The 25013-nt window shown below is 39.4% G+C and overlaps 1 protein-coding gene across 1 annotated transcript in view; it reads right to left on the bottom strand.

Moving 5' to 3' along the window:
* MYO1D (myosin ID) overlaps window positions 1-25013 on the bottom strand; it is a 377798-nt gene that overhangs the window by 152149 nt on the left and 200636 nt on the right. The window contains exons 17-20 of the mRNA XM_005583409.4: window positions 15846-16069; window positions 11230-11374; window positions 10597-10701; window positions 1173-1286 (exon numbers count right to left, since the gene is read on the bottom strand). Of these exons, the coding sequence (XP_005583466.1) occupies window positions 1173-1286; window positions 10597-10701; window positions 11230-11374; window positions 15846-16069 (588 nt within the window). The remainder of the gene's footprint in view (window positions 1-1172; window positions 1287-10596; window positions 10702-11229; window positions 11375-15845; window positions 16070-25013) is intronic.

The raw sequence follows: 25013 nt of genomic DNA on the forward strand, positions 1-25013 counted from the left end.
TGGAGGTTGCAGTGAGCTGAGATGGTGCCACTGCATTCCAGCCTGGGGGACAGAGTGAGACTGTCTAAAAAATAAATAAAATAAAATAAAATAAAATAAAATAAAATAAAACAAAATAAAATAAAAAAGAGTGTCTTATAATATCATTTTAGCCTTAGTTGCAATCTATTGGCCTTTCTATTGAAAGGAAAAAAGGTATGTGTGTGAGGGGGTTGGGTGAGGGGTGCATAGTGAAGACAGATCTCCACCCCATAGTCTAAATCATTCTAAAGCCTTCAGCAAAGCCAGGAATAGCTTGTCTTCCTTGTACCTTATAACTAAAAGGACCCCTGACTTAGCAAAATAAAACTGTAAAACAATATGTTTCCTATTGCCTCTTGCAGCAACCAAAAGGATTTAAAATAATCTCTAAGTAATACTCCTCATAGTTCCCAGTATTAGACAAACACAGTCTTCCTTTTTCAAGAACTAACAGAGGAAAATCACCTGACACATGAAAAGATCCCATATTCTGGTAGGATCTTTCCGAAGAATCAGAATAAACAGTCACTTGTAAAGCAGACTCTGTTAAGAAGGACAAATTACAAACAAACAAATAAACAAACTCGTATTGAGATTCAAGGAGATACCCACGAAATTTCATATTTCAAATGAAAAATGATGATGAAATTAGAAAACCATATGGTTATAGTGAACAATAAAGTGGACTTACACCAGAGATCACACAATCAACAACTAAATATGCATCAAATATATGGTGAAGAGAATTCTGGAAGCAGCATACATTTTACATTTAAAAGAGAAAAAGTAATATTTTAAGTAATCCCCTACCGATTTTCTACCTAATTCCATTTCCATATAAAAACAAACCTTATGAAAACAAATAAGAAAATGCATTATACACCAGTGCACTTAAGCAGTGGATCAGGAATAGAGAAAGATCACAAAGAATCCGTAGTCCTTACACTTTAAAAAACGTCTGCATTTATCTCTTGGAAACTTTGGATCCTCCTTTTAGAAAACTGTACATTTCTACAAAACATATGACACATAAAATTTCAGGAATTCATGGGCATCCTAAAGCTCCAAAGAGCTTCAGTCTATTGACCTATTAGTGGTCCATGAGCACCAGGTTAAGAATCTTTATCCAGAGAGAAGCACAGAGGACTTACATTGTATAGAGGGATAGTCTTCATCACCTTGTACTGTTTAGTGGGATCCATTTTATATAGGTGACGGTCAGTGACAAAAATTGCTCTGTCTTCCACCTTACTAAATCGATTTACCTGTAAGAGAACAAACCAGTAAATCATAGTATCTCATCAATAATGAAATCAAGTTGGCTGATTGTGAAGACAAATTCTTTAATAGATATGAACCATGTATGGCCACTCTACTGGATGCAATAAGGATTTAAAAGGAGTAGTTGTGCCCAGATTTGTGGAATTTGGCAATTGAAATTTTACAACTGAACATGGAAAACAAGAAAACCATAGAATTAAAGGACTGAACATATGTAACTCAGACACCATCAAGTAAGTAAAAAGGCAAATCCAGAGAATGGGAGAAAAACTTTGAAAATCATACATCTGAAAAGGGACTTGTATCTGGACTATGTAGAGAACTAATAGAAATCAATAACTAAAAGGCAAATAACCCAATTATACAAAGAAATAATATGAAGCCCTTGGTTATAATAAGAATCTCAGACTAGTATATAGGGATGAGACAGATAGGAAACTAATAAGTAAAAATAATTTCATATAATGATATAAAGAAAATAAACTAGATAATGAGATTGGGAGAAATTTTGTGTGTGTGTGTGTGTGTGTGTGTGTGTGTGTGTGTGTGTGTGTGTAGAATGCTACTTTATTAGATAGAGGCTCATGTTCAGGTAAATTCAGAGAAGATTCACATGTTCAGGTAAATCTTTTCCTAAGAGCAGAATTAACCACAGGACATTTTATAAGTAAGTACCTAGCTACTTAGACTTGGGTAATAAACACATATGTATTTTAAAAAGATGAGGGTCGCACTCTGTCACCCAAGATAGAGTGTAGTGGCTCACGCAGTGAGTTGTTGGGACTACCAGCATGTGCCACCACATCCAGCTAGAGTTGGATACTATTTTAATCAATGTACCTAGCACTAAAAATTTTTGAACCACTACGATGTCATGTTTTTCAGTAACTAGAAGGAAAAAGAATGCAAACCAAACAAACAAAAACTTAAAACGCCCTCCTCAACTAGAAAAGAAGGCATAGTTGTGATCCATATCCCCCATTCCCTCTTTCAAATTCTTATTTCCAAGATGCAAACAAAGAAGTTAGAGATCAATTTGAAAACTTGGTTAGCTTCGGTAGGCTATTTAGCTAACTAAATTAAGATTGGCAGGATGGAACATAGCAGGATATATTGCTATAGGGAGGATACAGCAAACTAAAATTAAAATTTTAGTTTGAATTTTATTCAATCTTCTACCCTTTGCCTCATAGTTTTAGAAATCAGTCAATTCTCTAAGCATTTCCTTTATAACCAAAGCACATTTTTTCAATCTTCAACTTGACAAAAATGGTGTCTGGAATTAAAGAGTAAAATAGAATCTATATGGTGGAATAATTATTACCCTCAGTCAAAAAACTTTACGTAGCAACAGTTTTTGCTACAACAGAGGATTGGCACTCGTCAGAAAACTTGGAACAGAGTGAGTGAAGAGCTTCCATAGCAGCATTTTTCCAAGCTGTTCTGTTCCAGCCTTATGTGAGGTTTTGTGAAAGTAAGGGTTCCATGGGTAAGTTGGTTTGAGAAATACTGCAAACCACAGCCTCCACTAGGGATATTCACATCCCACGAATATATTAAAGGCTCTGAGAATTCTGCACTTAAAGAGCATGTTTAACCCAGTATTTCCAAAATACGTTTAACTGTGAAACCCTTTTTCAGCACCTACTAATATTCAATAGAACACTGGTTCTGTAAAACCCATGTTGAAGAACACTTACTATCACTTGTATCAGTCTTAGAGTTCATAGAGAATATCTGAAATAGGCACTGAATAATAGCCAATCCCAGCTACTTGGGAGGCTGAGGCAAGAGCATTGCTTGAGCCCAGGAGTTTGAGGCTGCAGTGACAGCCTAGGCAACAGAAGAAGACCCTCTCTGTAAAAAAAAAAAAAAAAAAAAAAAAAAAAAAAAAAATATATATATATATATATATATATGAAAGAAAGGAAACAATAATAAGTAAAAGTCATGCACGTCATCTTTCGTGGAATCATGTTGAAAAACATATGAGTGTAGGGTAAAAGAATATGATTTAAAAAAACTTGTTACATAATTTCATAAGGTCATTCCAGAGTCGAAATAAGTAGGTCCCATGTCCTTTTTATATGTTCCCGAGTTAATCTAAAAACAACAAACAAAAACCTCAAAGCAGCAACTGTATGAAAACACTGTTTGGAAATATTACATTTTTATATGCAAAAAATGTAATTTCTAAAGAGAACACATCGCAAATCTTTACCTTCTGTTTCAGCAGCTTAAATTATCCTCAAAATATGAATTGAGTGGGAAGGACATCAGGTAACAAAGTAAAAGCCTTAGATTGCATTAATTTAGCTATATCAAAATGGCAAAGGAAAAAATTCTACATATAGATGGAAATTCCAGACTTATAATTATGGCATAAAAGCACTCTTTTCTTCCACTTAAATTCATACAGTAATAGAAAAACTAGATTATAGACTCAGCATTAGATAAACCCTCATCTTGTTTCTTCTATTATCCAAAACTAAAATCTTCAACCAAAGAAAAAAATTCCTAACATTTGTTTTTCCCTAAACACTACAAGTGATCTCTGTCTTTAGGTTTAGTCAGTACCACGGGGGCCACAGATAAAAGTTCATCTGGAGAGGCAGACAAGGAGAAAACACATTATGGTGAAAGTAGCTATTTACAGAAGTCTTTCACCTCAAAGGACATTTTGTAACGTGGTTAATGGAAAGTGGCTGTTTCAAAGAGAATCTAAGCATAAAGAAGAGGGCTTTACTGAAATCCTATCAAGTTTACCTTGGCATAGCCTTGGGACTGAACAGTTTCTAAAGTCGTATTTAAGCTACAGGGTGAACAAAGAGTATTTTGCTTTGAACTTGGAAATACAGGGACATGAATAAGAATGCTTCAGTTTTTAATCCAGCAGGACCCAGGTAAAGACATGTTCTCTGTCAGACATAAAATTGTCATTGCTGGAAAGATAGAGACATCAAGGGTTTCTTTAGTAAATGACCTAATTCTTAAAACCATCCTACTGTCTTTGATCAACTGCTCTGATTACTAATTTGATTTCCCAGCCGCTTGGTACTAAAGTATACTAGAGAGTGAATATGAGGACTCACTGACATGGTACATTCCTTTGTTATATTTACAAACTGACATTATAGCTTATACATTTCTTGCGTGGGTGTGTGAATCTGGTTAGCAAAAGTCTTTTCTTGATAGTCTGATCAACTCTAGGTATACTTATAAAATAGAGTTTCTAAATCTCAGAGTTCAGAACTAAACTCTGGAGTGTGGTAACCCACCCCAAGATACTGCCAGCAGTCCTTCCTTGATGACATTTATTTCATTCTAACTGTAACCAGCTGCTCTCTATTTTGTTAAAAAGCCTCTATCACACTGATGACTGGGCAGGTGGCTCATGCCTGTAATCCCAGCACTTTGGGAGGCCTAGACGGGCAGATCACTTGAGGTCAGGAGTTTGAGACCAGCCTGGCCAACATGGCAAAACTCTGTCTGTACTAAAAATACAAAAATTAGCCAGGCATGGTGGTGTGCACCTGTAATTCCAGCTACTGGGGAGGTTGAGGCAAGAGAATCGCTTGACCCAGGAGGCGGAGGTTGCAGTGAGCCGAAATTGTGCCATGGCACCCCAGTCTGGGTGACAGAATAAGACTGTCTCAAAAAAACAAGACAAAAAAACAGGCCTCTATCACGTTGAGTTGACCTCTTTCTTCTTCCTTATACTGTTCAAACACTGATTGTGATATAAGAAATATATATATATTTGCTCATCATCCCAGTTCCTGACACAAATCTCTCAAAACTCCTGTGATTTTATGAGTGATAGACGTTACAGAATCACCTTTTGTTATGATATTTATTTAGTCTTAGTCCCAGATTCCCAACATAAGAGTTTCTATCTGCTAATCAGGTAACTGGTGACTAGAAGCTCCTAGATAGTTTCAGGATTGGGGCTGGTTGCGAGAAAGACCAAGGCATGATTAGAGGGTTGGAATTTTCAGCCCCACCCCTTAAGCTTCATGGAAGGGAGAGGGACTGGAGATTAAGTTAATTACACATAGCCAATGATTTCATCAACCATGCCTGTGTAATACAACCACCATAAACTCAAAATTATGGGGTTTGGAGAGCTTTGGGGTTGGTGCACACATCCACATGCTAAGAAGCCATAATCTTTGCCTTTTAATTGTGGTGTGTTTAGACCATTGACATTTAATGTGATTATCAGTACAGTTAGGTTTAAGTTTATCATTTTCAATTTGTTTTCTATTTGTCCCATTTGCTCTTTGTTCCCTTTTCCACATTTCTCTGCTTCTTTTGCATTGAGATTTTTAAAAAATAATTTCATTTTTCTCCTTTGTTGGTTTATTAGTTATAACTTTTTGTATTGCCATTTTAGTGGTTCTTCTAGGATTTGCAGAATACATTTATAACATATCACAGTCACTGACATTATATCACTTTATGGTATAAAAACCATACAATAGTATATTTCCATTTCCCCCATCTTTGTGCTATTGTTATCATAAATTTTACTTCTACATATATTATAAACTCTACGCTACTTTATCATTGTTTCCGTTTAAGTAGCCAATTGTGATTTTTCATTTAAAAAATTCCGGCAAAATACACATAACAAAATTCTCGATTTGGATCATTTTTAAGTGTATAGGTCAATGCTTCATTGGCATTAAGCACATTCACATTGTTATGCAGCCATCACCACTATCTATCTCAAGAACTTTTATCATTCCAAACTGAAGCTCTATACCCATTAAACAATAACTCCCCAGTCCTCTCTTTCCCCAACCCCTAGAACTACCATTCTATTTTCTGTCTCTAAGAATCAGATCATTCTAGGTACCTTATAGAAGTGGGATCATACAATATTTATCCATTTGTATCTGGTTATTTCTCTTAGTATAATATCAAGGTTCACCTTGGTTGTGGCATGTATTTATGGCTTTTTATCCATTGTATGGCTATACCACATTTTCTTTTTCTTTTTTTTTTTGAGACAGAGTCTTACTCTGTTGCTCAGGCTAGAGTGCAGTGGTGTGATCTCAGTTCACTGCAACCTCCACCCGCTGGGTTTAAGTGATTCTCATGCCACAGCTTCCCGAGCAGCTGAGACTGCAGGCCCATACCACCACGTCCGGCTAATTTTTGTATTTTTAGTAGAGACGGGGTTTCACCATGTTGGCCAGGCTGGTCTCGAACTCCTGGCCTCAAGTGATCCACCCGCCTCGGCCTCCCAAAGTGTTGGGATTACAGGTGTGAGCCACCATGCCTGGTCTATACCACATTTTCTTTATTCATTCATCCATTGATGGACACTTCAATTGCTTTCACCTGTTGGTTATTATGAATAATGCTGCCATAAATATTGGTATACAGTCAATTATCTTTTAAAGACATTTAAGTAAGAAAAGACATGTATTTGTCTATGTAGCTACCACTTCCCTTGCTCTTCATTCTTTGGTGCATGTCCACATTTTCATGTAGTATAATTTTCCTTCTGTTTAGATGACTTCCTTTAATATTTCCTATAGTGTTTATCTTCAGATATGTCTGAAAAAGTCTTTATTTCACTTTGGTTTCTGAAAGATATATTTGCTGGGTATAGAATTCTAAGTTGTTGTTGTTTTTTCACCAGTACTTTAAAGTACTCCAGTGTTTCCTTACTTGCATTGCTTCTGACAAGAAATTGGATGCATCCTTTCCTTGTTCCTCTGTGTGTTTTTTCTCTTTATTACTGGTATTGAGCAATTTAATCACAATTTACCTTAGTATAGTTTACTTCATGTTTCTTGTGTTTAGTGTTTGTTGAGCTTCTTGGATCTGTGCGTTTAACATTTCATTAAATTTTGGGGAAATATCAGCCATTATTTTAGAAAATATTGTTCATTTCTCTCTTCTCCTCTCCCTCAGAGACTTCAACTGCTCCTCTATTAGGCCACAGGAAGTTATCTAACAACTTCCTGATGCTTTGTTTTAGCCTTTTATTTTTCTCTCTGTGTTTAATTTTGGGTAGTTTTTATTGCTGTATCTTCAAATTCACTAGTTTTTCTTCTGCAGAGACTAATCTGCTGATAATCCCATTGAGTATGTTTTTTCCTCCCAGAAATTGTATTTTTCATCTCTACAACTTCATGCAGGTCATTAAAAAAATCTTCCATGTGTTTATTTAACATGTTCAATCTTTCCTCTAGCTTTTTGAAGATATGGAATATAATCATAATAATTATTTTAATGACCTTGTCTGTTAATTCTATAATCTATATCAGTTCTGGGTCAGTTTGAATGATTAATTTTTCTCTCCTTATGAGTTGTAGTCTCTCGTATGCTTGGAAACTTGAGTGGATGTCATATGTTGTGAATTTTACCTTCTGTGAGCGGGATATTTTTGTATTCCTATAAACATTTTTGAGCTTTGTTCTGGTTAGGTTACTTGGGAACAGTTTGATCATCTCTGGTTGTGCTTTCAAGATTTATTAGGTAGGATCAGAACAGTGTTTGGTCAAGGGCTAGTTATAACCCTCTACTGAGGCAGTCTCTTGTCAGTGCTCTATTCAGTGCCTCATAAATCACAAGGTTTTCCAATCTGGCTGGTGTGAACAGGCACTAATTGCAACCCTGTGTGAGTACTGGGTATTGTTGCCTATAATCCTTTTGGGGTGCTGTTTCCCAGCCTTGAGTTATTTCTTCATACACACATATGTATGTGCTGATCAGTACTCAGATGAACAAAGTGAACCCTCTACAGATCTTTAGAGTTTTCTCTCTGTGCAACTCTCTCCTCTCTGATACTCTGCTCTGCAAATTCTAGCTGCCTTAGTCGCTCTCTCACTATTGAAAAGCTTTGTCTTTGTCTACTGGGCTCTGCCTGGGCTTCCCTGCCTGCTCATCCTGGGACTGGAAAGTCTCTCAAGACAGAAAACTGGCAAATTGCAGGGCTCATCACCTCATTTTTTTCTTCATATTTCAGGGAACACTGTCTTTCCTTGCTTGATGTCCACTGTCTTGAAAACCACTGTTTCACATATTTTGTCCTTTTCTCCCCACATATATCTTTTTCCCACTTTTTTCTTTTTTTGAGATGGAGTCTTGCTCTGTTGCCCAGCTGGAGTGCAGTGGCACGATCTCGGCTCACTGCAACCTCCGCCTCCTGTGTTCAAGCAATTCTCCTGCCTCAGGCTCCTGAGTAGCTGGGACTACAGGTGCATGCCACCACACCCAGCTAATTTTTTTTGTATTTTTAGTAGAGACGGGGTTTCACCATGTTGGCTAGGATGGTCTTGATCTCTTGACCTCGTGATTCACCTGCCTCAGCCTCCCAAAGTGCTGGGATTATAGGCGTGAGCCACCACGTCTGGCCTCCCACTCATTTAAATAATATCACTGTATATTACTGTATACATATACAATTGATTAATCTAATTACCTATTGATACATATTCACGTTTTTTCCAGTTTTTCTGGCTGTTACAATGTACAAACCTGTACATCTTTCTCTCTGGGTATCTGTGCAGATATATTTGTAGGGTAAATATGAGTTGTGGAATTCTTAGATTAAGTGGTATGGGAATTTTAAATTTTGATAGATATTGCCAAATTGTCCACTCTAAATTTTTAGACTATATCTTATACTCCTACCAAAAATGTCTTCTTATATCCTTACAAACATTGGTTATTATCCACACTTTAAAGACTGCCAAATTTTTATAGCTGAAAAATCATACTTCATTATTTTGATCTGAATAATACCGTAATTATTATTTTTTAAAAGATCTGAAATGAAGCACGTGTAAAATCACCTAAACTTGGGCCTTTGTAATGAGGTAATTCTTTGATAATTTTCTTAATTCCTCCTTTGTCTATTGCCATATTTATGTTACTGTCTCTTCTTGGATCAACCAAGTCAATATTTTAAAAAAATTACAATTTCTTTAATATTTTAAAATGTATTTGGATAATTCTACAAAATACTCTTTTAATGATAATTTCAATTGTTCTATGTTCTTCTAAACAAGTATTTTAAGGTTTTTTTTTTTTTTAAGACTATCTACGTCCTTTGCCTTCCATTTCCCAACTTCCATTTGCCCAACTGCTATCATCTTCAGGTAAATAGCAGCCCAAGTATCCTGCATGAGACAAGTAAATACATTCACAGCATGTAACTTTTCCCTCACCTTCCAAATCTCAATATGCCCTATTCCTTTTTTTTTAAACTCAGTTCTTCCTCTCCCAAACCCTGTTTTATGGAAATAATGTAGGTATAGGCCGGGTGCAGTGGCTCACGCCTGTAATCCCAGCACTCTGGGAGGCTGAGGAAGGCGGATCACGAGGTCAGGAGAGCGAGACCATCCTGGCTAACACGGTGAAACCCTATTTCTACTAAAAAATACAAAAAATTAGCCAGGTGTGGTGGCGGGCGCCTGTAGTCCCAGCTACTTAGGAGGCTGAGGCAGGAGAATGGCGTGAACCCGGGAGGCGGAGCTTGCAATGAGCCGAGATTGCACTGGGGCAGTCCGGCCTGGGCGAAGAACAAGACTCCATCTCAAAAAAAAAAAAAAGAAATAATGTAGGTATAAAAAGTACTAAATGACCATTAAATATAAAGCAGATATACAGCTGCTGTGAAAGATACACATGCAGTGATATACATACAGCTGCTATGAAAGATACACATGCAGTGAAATACAAATCCCTGACTTCAAAGAGGTCCCTGCTATCTAGTTTTTTTTTCCTTCTAGTTTTAAAAAGAAATTGGCTGGGCATGGTGACTCAGTCCTGGAATCCCAGCCCTTTGGGAGGCTGAGGCAGGTGAATCACCTGAGATCAGGAGTTTGAGACGAGCCTGACCAACATGGTGAAACTGTGTCTCTACTAAAAATACAAAATTAGCCAGACGTGGTGGTGCATGCCTGTAATCCCAGTTACTTGGGAGGCTGAGACAGGAGAATCACTTGAACCTGGGAAGTGGAGGTTGCAGTGAGCCGAGACTGCGCCATTGCTCTCCAGCCTGGACAACATGAGTAAAACTCCATCTCAAAAAAAAAAAAAAAAAAAAAAAAGGAAATGGTTATCACTTCCCTAAAGAAGGCTTTATAGCCTAACTGTAAAGTTGTAGTCACCTCAGCCATTCCTACAATGCTTCAGCACAGACAGGTCTAGTGCACTGATGATAAAGCTAGTTATGTACCTACTGTTATGTTTTATTACAGGCTTACTTAAGTGAGTTTCATCTGAATCAGTCTTTCCTTTCCAAGATCATCTGGTTCAAGCTTGCCTTACCTTACGGACATGACAGGAAAAGAGGACATTCATGTATTTGTCCTTCCGTTTCAATTCATTAGCAACAGGGACAAAAGTGCCTGAGGTCTGAGGTGTATCTGGCTTCTGAAAGAAAAAGGAAACAAGACAAAATGAGTATGCTGAGCATTGTAGAAGGAAAGGCAGTCTTTCAGTGTACTGCTTTATAACTATCCTTATATAGTTTCACACATGCGCTCTTTATCTCCTCACCCCAGATGGTAAGCTACTAACGGCTGTTGTAACATCAAAGATCCTATAAAAATTGTAAAATAAGGAATGGGAGAGAGGAAAAAGTGTAGGTCTGGGAATAATTAATATAAAGATAGTAATTTAAAAATCATCACTGAATGATATAAGGAAAGGTTTAAGTGTCAAAGGCCAGGTTATACAGTGTATTTAATATATATGGATACAACACAGAGAACCCTTTTTAAAATGGGACAAACATCAAATACTGTACATTTAGAAGCAATCAAATGTTTTAGTATCTCATAGAAATTATTTAGTTTCTAAAGGTGTTTTATCCTTTCTGCAAATTCTCTGGAGAAATGTTCTTTTCTTTTTTCTGTAGAGGAAGTAGGAGTAGATTTCACTTTGTTCCTTTGGACTTACTGAAGCAAGATAGTTGCCCTCCCAGGCCCTCTGGAGCCCGAGGTCAGCCCTTTGACCCTTCAGCATTTCCATGGCTGCAACCTTTGCCCTGACCTGGGGCAGGTCTGAGGCAGGAATGCTCTTGATGAGCTGGGATGCTCTCCATCTACAAGTAAATAGACAACATGTTTAGACTTTAGAAATGCAATCACATGGATTCTCTCTCTCTCTCTTTTTTTTTTTTTGAGTCTCCCTCTGTCTCCCAGGCTGGAGTGCATGGCATGATCTCAGCTCACTGCAACCTCTGCCTCCCAGGTTCAAGTGATTCTCCTGCCTCAGCCTCCTGAGTAGCTGGGATTACAGGTGTGCACCACCATGCCTGGTTAATTTTTGTATTTTTATAAGAGACGGGGTTTTGCCATGTTGGCCAGGCTGGTCCTGAACTCCTGACCTCAAGTGATCTGCCTGCCTTGGCCTCCCAAAGTGCTGGGATTACAGGCATGGGCCACCGTGCCTGGGCTCCATGCATTTTCAAAAATAACTGAAGCTGTCATTAAGTAGAATGAAATCAAAGTACTGGCATGCTAAAAAAAGTAAAATGTCTCCAAAATACACACAGAAGTTGCTAAAATACATATCATTTTATGTAGACAGATCTTTTCTAAAACTTGCTTTGTTGTTTGTGTGTTTTGAAAGCAACTAGAACTTAGTGATACATGGGCTCTCATAATATTTATATTTAGGGCATAGAAAATTGGATTCATCATTCATTCATTCGACGAAGGTTTTCTAGGTGCCTGCTAAACTCCCGGTGCTGTTCTAGGCAGTGGGGGCACAGTAATAAGTTAAACAAAGGTCCTTTCTGCTAGGGGCTTGCGTTCTGGAGAGGAGTGACAGACAGCAAATATATGAGTAGACATATAGTATGTAGGATGGTGAAGGTAAAGCAAGGAGGACAGGGAGTGTGCAAGAGGGAAGGAGGAGCAGGTGTGGTTTATATAGGGTGGTTTATATGGGGTGGTCTGGGCAGGCACCACTGATAAGGATAGATGAGCAGAGACCTACAGGACGTGAGGGAGCTGGTCATATGGAGGCCTGAGCCAGAGTGTTCCAGGAAGAGAAGAGAACACAGCAAGTGCAAAGGCTCTGGGATGTGAGCTTGCTTGGTGTGTTAGAGGAGCCGTGTAAGGAGCTGGGAGAGTCAGGGTCAGAATCCACAGAGCCAAGAGACCATGATCAGGACTTTGGCCTTTCCTCTGAATGAGATGAGAAGCCATTGGAAGATCTGGAATAAAGACAGGACATGACCCGACTCATGCTTTAAAAGGATCATTGTGGTTGCTGTAGGCTGGGAACAGGAAGACCTGTTAGATGGCTATTTCCGTAACACACGTGCTACAGCAAGGTGGCTTGGATCAGGGAGGCGGAGGGGGAGGTGGAGATAAGTGTTGGTTCTGGATATTTCTGAAAAAAAGAACAAATAGAATTTGACAATGGATTAGATCTGGGGGCCAGAGAGGATTTAAGGACAACTCCAAGATTTTTTGGCTAAGCAACTGAAAGCTTAAACCAAAAATAACCTGTTCCTGATTGGGAAGAAACAGGTACAAGTTCTCTTATGCTCTTGGCAGCATCCTAGCTCTCTACACGATGCTTATATCCTCTTTTCTGACACAGGAGCTTGAAGCAGGGAGGTTGGAAGCAAACCGAGAACTTCCTTTTAATCAGATGAATAATCAAGGCCAGTTGTTCTCAAACTTGTTTCCATAGAATGAGATTTAACCAAAATGGAAAATTCCCAGTGAAATAACCAAATAAATATAAAAATGAGGAAAAATGTATAACACCACCAGAAAATGGGAATGATGTCAATGAAGTAGAAAGTGTAATGACTTTCTGAAGATACAAAGCAGATGGGATCCAGCTGATGGGGAAGTGGCTAACTCAGGGCAGAGCACTCAGTGGAAGGAGAGAACCCCTCAGGCATAGATGAGAATCCTGAAGCCTGAAGTGGCAGGGACTGGTAGCAAGGGCAGGAGGTGAAGGATTTTAAGATGAGAGCTGTGCCTGTTCCCTGCACATGGAATGGCTGGCTGCAGGGAGGCAGGCCACATGTAGGAGATAGTAGGCTGGCAAAGCAACAACCGTGAAGAAGTAATGGCTCAACAGAAGAGTAGAATCCTCTTCTTTACTTCCTATGGACAAACAACACTCCAACAAGACAGACTGTCCTAAGATCATTCCAGAAGAGACTAGAAGAGTGACAGGCTTAGAGCAGTTGGTGGTCAAAGTCAGGGACCCTGTGCCAGGTGGGTCTTACAATAGTCAGTGGCTTCCTAAGCAACTTCTCGAATCAGCCCTTGGTCTCCAAATTTCATGACTAGTGGGAAGACATCTTTGCTCTGTCTACTGGTCTGTTTCCAGTCTACAAACCTGGTCAGCCTGTCCTGTCTTCGCTGCCCACAGTGGCTCAGGACAAGGTCTGTCCCTGACTGACTCCAAAGGCCACAGAAGCACACTGGGGGAGTCAGGACCTGACCTGCACAACCATGGAGAAAGTCACCCATGCTTCTCATCCTAATCAAGCAAACTGCTGTCTATAAATACGTGTAGCCAACAACAGCTGCAGCCATAAAAATCACCAGCCTCAATGACATGAAAAGGGGACAAAGCTGGGCATGGAGAAGGCTCAATTAAAAAGAATTACTGTGAAGAACAGGAGTGAACTTAAACATGATTAGATGCACATTGAGATTTTAGAAAAACAAACACAAGAATGCTACAATCACAGTAGAATTCTTTAATATATCTCTCTCTCTATTCCACAGATCAAAAAATTCCTGATGGTGACTAGATCAGGGGTTGGCAAACTACAGCCTATGCCAAATCTGGCCAATGGTCTGTTTTGGTACTGCCCACAAGCTAAGAATAGTTTTTATATTTTTATATATTTAACAAAATCAAAACAAAACAATGAAGAATATGTGACAGAGACCATCTGTATCCTACAAAGCCTAAAATACTTAATATCTGGCCCTTTCAGAAGAAGTTCGCAGACCCCTGGACTAGATGGACACAACTGGCAAGATTCAGTGTGTGTGTGCCTGAGAGTATGCATGTGTGCACGCACATGTGCATATACAGAACAAATGTAGCAGACCTGTTATTTTCAAATGCCATTGACTATAAGGCCTGGGAAGACTGGAACTGTCTTTCACATCTTTCTTGTTTGTCACCATATCCCCAAAACCTAGGTCAGTGGCTGTAACACAGCAGGCATTCAGTAAGTATTTGCTGAATAAGTACATTGAATTTTGTACAAATCAATCAATTCTAGGCCACAAGTAAAACCTCAAAATCTAAAAAGAAGACTGTGTAGGCTGTAGTGCAATCTAATCAAAATGAATAACAATCTCCCGCAGCTCTTAAAAATCTTACACAGATCTTTATTGCCATGGACAGATCTTTAAGACTTATTTTTAAGTAAAGTCATATAGCCTACATATAATCTTGCTTGTGTAAAAAAGAGGAAAAAAATGCCCATATCATATGTGCCTATGTAAAAAGCCTGCCAAGATTAAAAACTATTTATAGTACTATATCTGAGAACTGAAGGTTGAGGTACTTTTGTTTTCAATAATTCTGTGCTTTTCTCTTCTTATGAGCAATTATTTCTTTTTTTAAAAAAGCATATGAGATATATATTAAAGAGTTTTCTTCCATGCAGTTTTCTTTATCTTTTGATACCTTCCATCAATTATATTTAGAGCAAAATCTAAAGAAGGTAAAATCCGATTTAGCACAAAATTATACATTAGTTCTTGTACATTCAGCATATCAATTAGTTGAAAGTGTTCTTTATGGAGTATCATGATAAAATGACTATTTGAGAAGAAGTAGCTTAGTTTATGTGACTAGATGGCTGTATCTAAGACAGAACTAAATATATCTGGTGTATACTGGCAATAAATAAGCTCAAAAAGCGAGGAGAAAATAACTACACACTCAGACCCAGGGCAGGTTATAAAAAAATAAAGACCAGTTGGAAAGGTACCAAATTTTACATGGGTTTTTATTTATTTAAAAGACAGCTCACTCTAAAAACAGTTATTTTCCCCTTTGGCTGCACTTTAAAATCACGTGGGAAACTTTAAAAAAGGACCTCTGCCTGGGCCCCACCCCCCCAGCACCATTAAACAGGACTCTCTGGTGGTAGAACCTGGGTGCTGGCATATTTCCTAAACTCCTCGTTATTCTAAGGTGCAGCAGAATTGAGAAGCACTGCTTTGAAAGGATTAATGGATTTTCTAGTTTGAGTTATGTGTGGTGGTTTTATTTTTAGCTAATAAAAGAAAGTAGAAACAGCATGCTAGTAGCTTATCTTAACTATGGCTTGTGTCCAGGGGTTGTGGCACATTGCTGTCAGCTGCTACCGGAAAAACAAATTGACAGTTCCTTTATTTTGAGGGGTAAGCAGATATTCTTTGAAAGCCAAATCTACAAAACTGAAAACATAAGGTAAAGGTAAATGTCATAACAGCAAATAGCTGAGCCAATATCACGGTCTCAGACTTGTGACTTTGCATAGTATTAACTGCCACCATAAATGGATGCAGCACACAGCAACACGTCCTTACCTATTGAAAATCGTCTGCAGGGCCTCTTCGAAACGGCGAAGAACTTTAGGAGGGCTTGGCCACTTCACGTGCTTCCCGTAGTCTCGCATGGTCTTGACGCCATGGAAGCGTCTGGCCACCTCATGGATGTATGACTTCACTTTGTAGCGCCGGTAGTACCTGAGTATAGTCAGAGCTGCCTTGGTTCTTTTGTACCGCATGCGGGCCAGGGTGCCCCGCCACACCTTCACAATAGAGAAAGAAAAAGGAAAATACTGTTGGCTGGCTGAGTTGTGGATGGCTTTGACATTATAGCAGCTCCTCTACTTACAAACTCAACCAGGCAACTTGCAAGTGTGCACAAAATCAGCCAGAGCCAAAGGATGTCAGTTCCACCTGCCACCAACAGATGGCGTGGGGAGTCACGTCAGTCATTTTGTTTCAGCTGTCTAGCTGCTCATTATTCTACACTGAAGTGTGTGCTGAGCCTGAAGCTGAGTCCTGTTTTAACTTTACTGTCATGAAAAGAAGAAAGCCAAAATGCAAATATCTTTGGATAAATATTTTAGGAATGCTGAAGGGAAGTGAGATGAGTCAGAACATCATGCCATAAGCATCTATAGTTTTCTTGTGAAACCTAACTTTACATAGATTATACATGCTGGCCACTGGTGTAACGCCACTTTGGATTTACAAACTGATTTACACACAGCCTGTGCACCTACTCTCGCGTGGCACTACGTAAACTCTCGAGGATTCATGGAGAAAGGGTAAATCAGATTACGTAGTAATATCATGTGAAACTTTGTTAAAAGTTTTTCAGTGCTCAGAAATCAATGACACTATAAATGTCTCAATGCCAACTTCATCCAAGCATGGCAAAGTCAGAGATACTTACCTTTTTCAGGACCTTTGTCAGGTGCCCATATTTCTCAACTTCTCAAGCAAAAACAAATTTGGTGTGATCTTTACTTAATCACTGGCTCTTCCCCTATATATCCTCTCCACCACCACTTTACTCCTTCTTCCACAATATGGAAGTGTAAAACCCCTTTCTGCTACCAGTCTCCAAGATGCTAAACAACCCTAGTTGCTTTCTTCGATGAACTCCTTGAACACATAGCCATCATGCCCCAGTATATTGTTTGCTGCTACTTAAATAACTGTTCCAACTCTTAGGTTGATTGTATTATTTCCCTCCCTAGTCCCTGGCCTTTCAGAGCCAAGATTTTCAACCTCTAGTTCAAAGCCCACAGTATGGGTTCTGCAGACTCCCTCAGGTTTCTTTCATTTCTTCTTAAAAATCCCCATCTGTGCCCACCAATTCCTCTCAGCAAAACTTGCGCAGTGCCTCATTTGACTCAGTTGTTTTAGGTTTGTCCTCATGCGGACTCCTAAAGTACACCATGTGCTTGCAGTGTTCTCCCTTTTCAGCCTGCTGCACAATATAGATTTGTTTGCACACTATGTGCAAGAAGATCATCAAGGGACCCCAGTGGGTCAAGAAAAACCATAATATTTAAGGGAAACATGACACATGGGCAATTTGTGATGGTAATCTAGAGTCCACATATAAATAGAACGTTTAAAGACAATGAAGCAATAAAAACTAACTGGTCATCTCATGTGGCGTCAGTACAGCAGCCCTTTTTAGTCAAAATGGCTCCCTTCCTTGTAGCCAAATCCACTGTACAGATGGCTTTGTTACGCCTCCACCCAAGTGCAAAAATAAAGCTCCCTTCTTTAGTATCTTGAAAAACCAAAAAAATACAATTACAGGGTGAAAGTATGTGATTTAGTTTCTTAGACAAAACACATTTTTAAGTTTCCTACTGTTTGTTGCTTTTTTTTTTTTTATTGGGAGGAATTTAAGACTCCTTGGAGCCACATCTATATAGGATATCAATCTTTAATTTTCAAGAAGTGTTTTACAGAGCTTCCTATTAGAATGTTTTTGGTTAGATTCTTTAGCAAATTGAAAAAAACATTTTATAAGTACTTTTTAAGCGGTAGTTTATTTCTTTTACAAGAAACCTACTTTATCAAGGGGGTCTTTTTTTTTGACAACCTTTATAATTTCATCTGTGTTGGCTTATTTAGGTTTTTAATAGTTGAAAAAACCAAAGAGCACAAAAATGCATATAAAAAACACAGTAGCCCTTCTCTTCACCCTTCTAAACCCACCTCCCTACCTCCAGTAGAACTATTACCTCCATACAAACTATTTTAGATGCTTCTTCCATATTTACTGTCATATTTATAAATATTATGGCTAGGTGCGGTGGCTCATGCCTGTAATCCTAGCATTTTGGGAGGTTGAGGTGGGAGAATCACTTGAGCCCAGGAGTTCGAAACCAGCCTGGGCAACATGGCGAAACCCTGTCTCCACTAAAAATACAGAAAAATTAGCTGAGTGTGGTGGTGTGCACCTGTAGTCCCAGCTACTCAGCAGACTTAGGTGGGAGGATTGCCTGAGTTCAGGAAGTTGAGGCTATAGTGAGCCAAGATTGCACCACTGTACTCCAGCCTGGGTGATGGAAGTGAGACCCTGACCACCCCCCCAAAAAGATACCCCCCAAAAAAACTACATATACTATGATTTCTTGGTTGATCCTTTTAGATACTATCCAAATCACACAAGATGGAGACTTAGCTCTCCCACCATCATTATTTCTTCTTGTCTATCTTCCCAATGATAAAGTATGTTCACATTACATATATTAACTCTATTATACATTGAATAATTTACATATGATATGTATATGTTATATTGCATTGTGTTATATATTACACATATATTTGGTTCATTGCTGTGCTAAGAAGTATGAATGTTCTTTCTTTATTGTATTTGTTTTTACCTATCATTAGTAACTGCCTTGTTTTTAAAATTTGCTTTATTTACTATAAACCTACTGCTAATTTTTGCCAAATGCTCTTACAGACCCATCAAATGATTAGCAGTAACTTTTTTACTCGTTAAGCACATTAACTGAATCTTTTTCTTTGATATTCCCTGTATCCACTGAACAGTTCTCTATCCTGGGACTTTTTAAATTACTCTTCCATGTTGGATCTGAGTTCTCCCCCACCACCCCGCACCCAGTAGCTTTCAAGAAAAGGTGTATGGCCAATACATTTCTATTCTCTTAAATTTCCTTGAAAGTAAAAAGCAGTTGCCTAAAATGTTGTCTGTTTCTTGAGTTATAAAAGCAGAGTAGTTGAGAACAAGCTCTGGACTCAGACTGCCTGTTTTCAAGTCCTGGTCCCACTCTTAAGAGCTGCGCAGGTGGGGCGCAGTGGCTCATGCCTGTAATTCCAGCACTTTGGGAGGCCGAGGTGGGCGGATCACGAGGTCAGGAGTTCCAGACCAGCTTGGCCAACATGGTGAAACCCCATCTCTACTAAAAATACAAAAAATTAGCCAGGTGTGGTGGCGCACGTCTGTAATCCCAGCTACCTAGGAGGCTGAGGCAGGAGAATCACCTGAACCTGAACCTGGGACGCAGATGTTGCAGTGAGCTGAGATCGCACCATTGCACTGCAGCCTGGGCGACAGAGCGAGACTCTGTCTCAAAAGAAAAAGAAAAAAAGAACTGTGTAAACTTGGGCAAGCTTCCTAACTCCTCTGTGCCTTAGTTTTCTTAGCTGTAAAATGGGGATAATAATGGTGCTTACCTTGTGGTGTTATGAGGATTAATGGAGTTTATAATACTTAAACAACACCTAAAATAGTGCCTGGTGAGTAGTCAGTGCTCAATAAGCATAGGCTGTTATGACTATTTGAAAGTCTATTCTTTATTGGGTTGTGGGTTGTGCTACCTTCTTTTTTGTTGAGATGGAGTCTCACTCTGTCGCCCAGGCTGGAGTGCAGTGGCGCGATCTTGGCTCACTGCAAGATCCGCCTCCCAGGTTCACGCCATTCTCCTGCCTCAGCCTCCCCAGTAGCTGGGACTACAGGCGCCCACCACCACGCCCAGCTAATTTTTTGTATTTTTAGTACAGATGGGGTTTCACTGTGTTAGCCAGGGCGGTCTCAAGCTCCTGACCTCGAGATCTGCCCGCCTCGGCCTCCCAATGTGCTGGGATTATAGGCGTGAGCCACCGCTCCCGGCGATTGTGCTACTTTCTTTTTTCCTATGTGCAGATTTTTTGCCTCTGTCACTTGTCAGTGTGACCTGAAAACTGTTTAGTAAATGTAAGCCATTCTTTCTCAGTCTGCCATTTGCCCCTAGACAGTGCCTGAACTGATACTGTTTTATTCTTCCACCTATAATATGGACTGGTGTCCGTGGTTTATATACCTTATCCAGTCATTTAGTTGCCTAAGAGGAGAGGACAGCGTGCAGGGGCTTTAAGTAACTACCACTGGGGTCTTTACTTCCTCCTATGAAATAAGTGCATCAGAGGTCTGCTTCACCAAATCTGGGTTGTATTGGAGACTTTTGGCTTGTTATGGGGCTAAGTGTTCCTTTTTCATGTCTAGTGGAGCTTTTCCTTGGTTTGGCTGTAATAATCATTGCTTGCAGATGCTTTCCTCATTTAACACCCACTTATTGATATATCAGAGGCAAGAAAAATGGCAAACCTTGCCTACTCTTCTTGCTTGTGAAGGAAGTCTTCTTGATGAAAGAAAGAGTCCCCAATGAAGGTGTGGGGTATTCTAAGCCCTCCCTCTGGTACACCTTTATACTGAATGTAGCACCTTCAAAAGCAAAGCGACTTTTCAGAATTTCCTCCTTGTACTTCTCCATGCTCCATTCTTCTCTTTGAAGAATATATCGATTTTTTAAAAGCATCTTCTTTCAATTTGGCCCAAGTTTTCTTTTTTTGGATGACACTTCTCAAAGTTGATGGTATAAAGTTGGAATCTTTTCTTGGTTTCAGGGTTGATGGCATGTTCTTTGTTATTTTTACATTTGATATTTGTTAATCTTACACAATTCTGTGGGAAGGAAATTTTGTGAACCTGCAGTTATATCACCACCTCTATCAGAAGTCCCTTAGGCTCTATTTTTTAACATCAAAAGACAAGCATTGAAAACTACAGAGGAAAATGATTTACAGGAAAAATGATTCATGCATTTTTCCTTATAATCTAAGCATATTTGGTTTAAATAGATATGCTTCCATAAAAGTTTGTGTGTATGTGTGGCAGGAGGTTGTTGGTTGGTTTTCCCACCAAGGGTCTGCAGATTTGGAATTTAAGGTATACCTTAAGACAGATTTTCCTGTTTTCTCTTTGTTTAAAGCAGCTTAAACTGTTGAGTTTGTCGAGAGTCATACAAAGCTTTCGTTTGTAAAGGACTATGCCTGATGACAAAGCTTCAGAAAGCAGAAAATTAAATGTTATATTAAAAAACAAGTGCTTAGTACGTATTTGCATATGCCTGAGAGGTTCAACAAACAACAAGGGAGCCAAAAGGGGCCCTGCTTCAGACAATATTAACATAAAAGTAGAACCAGCCAGACATTACGTGCTTTAGGATATGAGGCCAGAGGAGCGGGAGCCGAAGGACACACGCTGGGACCTGCGAGGTGAAGTCAGTAGAGGATATCGGGTAGAGAGCATACTGACAGAGGAGCAAGCCAGGGACCATTTCTCAGAAAAGAGGACAGCGGCAAACAGAGAGGCCTGCTCAGAGGGAACAACTCAGGTATAAACAGAGAATGCTGGCATGGCATTGCACACATCCTTGCAACCAAGGTGCCAATTCTCAACACAGCAGCCAGAGTGATCCTTTTAAGACCAAAGTCAGATCATGTCACTTCTCTGCTCAAACTCTGCAGTGGCTCTCTATTTCCCTGAGCAGAAAAGCCAAAGTCCTTCCTACAGCGTTCATGGCCCTATGTGGTCTGATACTGTCTCCTCCCCGCCTCATCTCCTGCTGTCCTCTCCCCTGCTCGCTCCCACCACACTGGCCTCCCTGCTGGACCCTACACAGGCCAGGCACCCTCTTGTCTCAGGGCCTTTGTGCTAGTTGCTCCGTCTGCCTGGAATAATCTGCTACCAGCCATCAGATGGCTGACTTCCTCACTCTCTGCATCTTTGCTCAGTTGTCACCTTCTCAAGGGAGGCCAGCTCTGGCCTTATTTAAAAGTTCAACTTGTCTTCACCTCCCCACCACTGCCCCCAAGCACTCTTGATTCTCCTTACCATGCTCTGCTTTTTCTTTTTCCCCCAGCACTCAATCCCTTCCAATGTATCATGTAACTTCCATATTATGGTGGTGTTTATGCTCTCGCCCACTAGAATTTAAGGGCTACTAGGCTGGGGGTCTTTATCTGTTTTGCTCACTGATGTATTTCCACTGTCTGGAACAATGCCAAGGACCTAGTTAATAATATTTGCTGAATGAATGAATGTATTCTACTTCATTTTCCAAGCCTGATATTGAATCTTTCACTTCGGCTGTCATGTTTTCCATCTTCAAGAGCTTGCTCTTGTAATATTTCTTTTAAAAGCATGTTGCTCTTACTTTATCCTTATCCTTTCCTTGCTTACTTTATCCTTATCCTTGCTCTTGTAATATTTCTTTTAAAAGCATGTTGCTCTTACTTTATGAATGCAACATCTCATCCCGCCTCTGAGTATATAACTTATGGTTTTATTTTTTGCACTGTTCCTTGTGTTGCACCTGTTACCTCTAAATCCCCAATTTTCCTATTTGTCTTAGTCTTGGCCTTGCCCAAGGCTTCCTCAAATGTATAGGGATCGTTGGACCTCCACTCACACTGAAGGGTGAACAGCCCTTGGAAGCTCTGTGTAAGTGCTTCATGGATGGGGAACTTCAGTACAGGGTGATTAGGTTGGGAGTAGCCATCTGTGGGGAACCCCAGAATGTCAGGATCATAAAGTGTTTTCTCTTTCTTGCCAGAATCCTCAGAGTGAAGGGGTCTGGGGTAGGTGGTGGGGGGAATCTTACTCCTTAGTATCTATACTTTCACTTAATATCCTTGGTCTCAATATGGTACTAGACCCCTCTCCTCCACTGAGCCTGGCGTCCCTAAGTTCAGAACTTCTCTAAATCCTGTTCAATTTATTCAGACAGGAAACTTCTTGCCATCTATCAGAATGAGGCTGAGGTAGTCCCTTAGCTTTGTGAGGTCTGGGGAGAGACCTAGTATCTAATTCCTCCTTACATAGATTTTAACCAACCTCCTCTGTCAGGGCCACCCCTCATCCCTACCTACAGAGGCACCCAGTCCTTCCCAGTCTAGAATCTTTCTACAGCCCTACAGTCAGATGAACTGGCTTGTCTGTTTGCCTTGTTCTCTGCAGGCACTTGCCTAGGAGTAACCACTCATTTACTTACTTCTAAACTGATGCTGACACCTCTTGTCTGCTGTTGTTTCTACTATGGTACTATTTGTCCTCGTAGGTTTATCCACTTTTTATTCCTTTTCTGCTCTTTTCGAGATGTTAAGAGAGTGGATATAAACACAACTGTCATGTTTAACCAGATGTTTCATAATGCCATCTTAATTCTACCATTTTTTCTTCTGGTCCATACTTCTTTAGTGGTCAGATGTTTCAAAGCAACATCTAACAGTCATTAAACTTTGCAAAAAAAGTAGGATTCTAGGTTACACTCTATTAAGAAGTAGGGCAATTATGTATCTTCCGTTTAGTCTCAGAATCAAACACAGGTCACCTTTCCTTTTTTCTCCTAGTTCCCCATGTTTTGTTTTTCAAAATTCTAGTCATTATGGGTGTTGGGGCTCTTTCTGTCTTGTTGTCAATACAAATCCCTACTTCATAGCTCCCTGGTGCTCTGAATTAGACATTCTCTTGGTTTCCACAAACAGAATCATTCAACGTTTCAGCTCCCAGCTTCTCAGGTCCTCCTTGCCTAAGGACGATTTTTAGAAGCATCTTTCTTCCATTTCTACCTTTAAGTTCCCTATATGGTTATTTGGGCAGAGAGTTCTGACACCTTATGGTCATTAAAAAGTTGTGGTAGAGGAGGGTTTATTTATGTAAATAATGAACTCTGGTTTAATGAACTCTGAGCAAATTGTAAATATACAAAATTTGGTATACACACATTCCATCAAATTTAGAATATGACAGTCACATTCAATTTGGGATATTCCATGATTGATTGATGAAAGGCATGGCCCCTTCTAAGAGCTATTTTAAAGGAAGACTCAGAGAAAGAAAAATCTTTCTCTTCCATCTCTATAAGGGACAAAATGAATAAAGACTTGATGTGCTATTTTTAAAATGCTGGTGCTCATGTTTTTACCAGAATAGCAGGTTAATATGTACCAATAAGAAAATACAATCCATTGAATATAATTTATAGGCTATTAGCATAATTCCTGATGCAAAATTCCTTCGTTTTACAGATAAATTAATAATATTTTGGAAGATATAGGAGAAATCTAAGACACAAAAGAACCAAATCTTTAGTCAATAAAGAAATGTAAAAATCAATAAAATGAAGAGCCACACACACAAAAAGCACATGTGAGTCTGATCATTACAAGCTGTCCTGATGAACTTAACTATTGCAGGTGGTGGTACTGGTATGTGCTTGGTGGGACATAATTTAGAAGTGACTACCCCTGAGCTGTCTTACCTTGGTCTGGGAGACTAACTTGCCAAGTTAATTGACCCATGAACCTTCCTTTAGGACATGCCCATTTTATATATATGGCCTTGTCCAGATTCATTAACCTTGCAATTCTTTAGTGCACACAATTGCTGCCTATCAATGATTTCTTCACTATGATGATGACATGATCTGGCAGCCTCCTTAAAACTGTTACTTCAAGAAGTAATTGAACCTTTTGGTCAATTACTATCAGAAGAACAGTCCAACATCAACACTATTGAAACCCAAATTGCAATTATTTTGCAGACAAATGAAAATAAAATTACTCCAGATAATAGGTTAAGTAATTCTGACAGATCTTCCAGGATTCAATCTTGTAAATACTCTGTGGAGCTGTAGGAAAGTGACTGCTCTCTTTGGTTTGGTTTGGTTTTCTTAAAACAGGAGGTAAAAACTTGGTAATTCATCTTCAAAATCTCTGAAGACTATCTTTAAACTGCATTTTGATGTAGAACTACAAAGTTCTGGTCAAGTGTTTGAGCATCTGAGCAGATCCAAGTGGTGTCTGGCAATATTTCAGCTTTTTGAGGAGACTCCTACAGCCTCTACCATCCCCAGGTGTACCTCTGTC

The sequence above is a fragment of the Macaca fascicularis genome, chromosome 16, assembly GCF_037993035.2.
Source record: "Macaca fascicularis isolate 582-1 chromosome 16, T2T-MFA8v1.1".
Classification (NCBI taxonomy): Eukaryota; Metazoa; Chordata; class Mammalia; order Primates; family Cercopithecidae; genus Macaca; species Macaca fascicularis.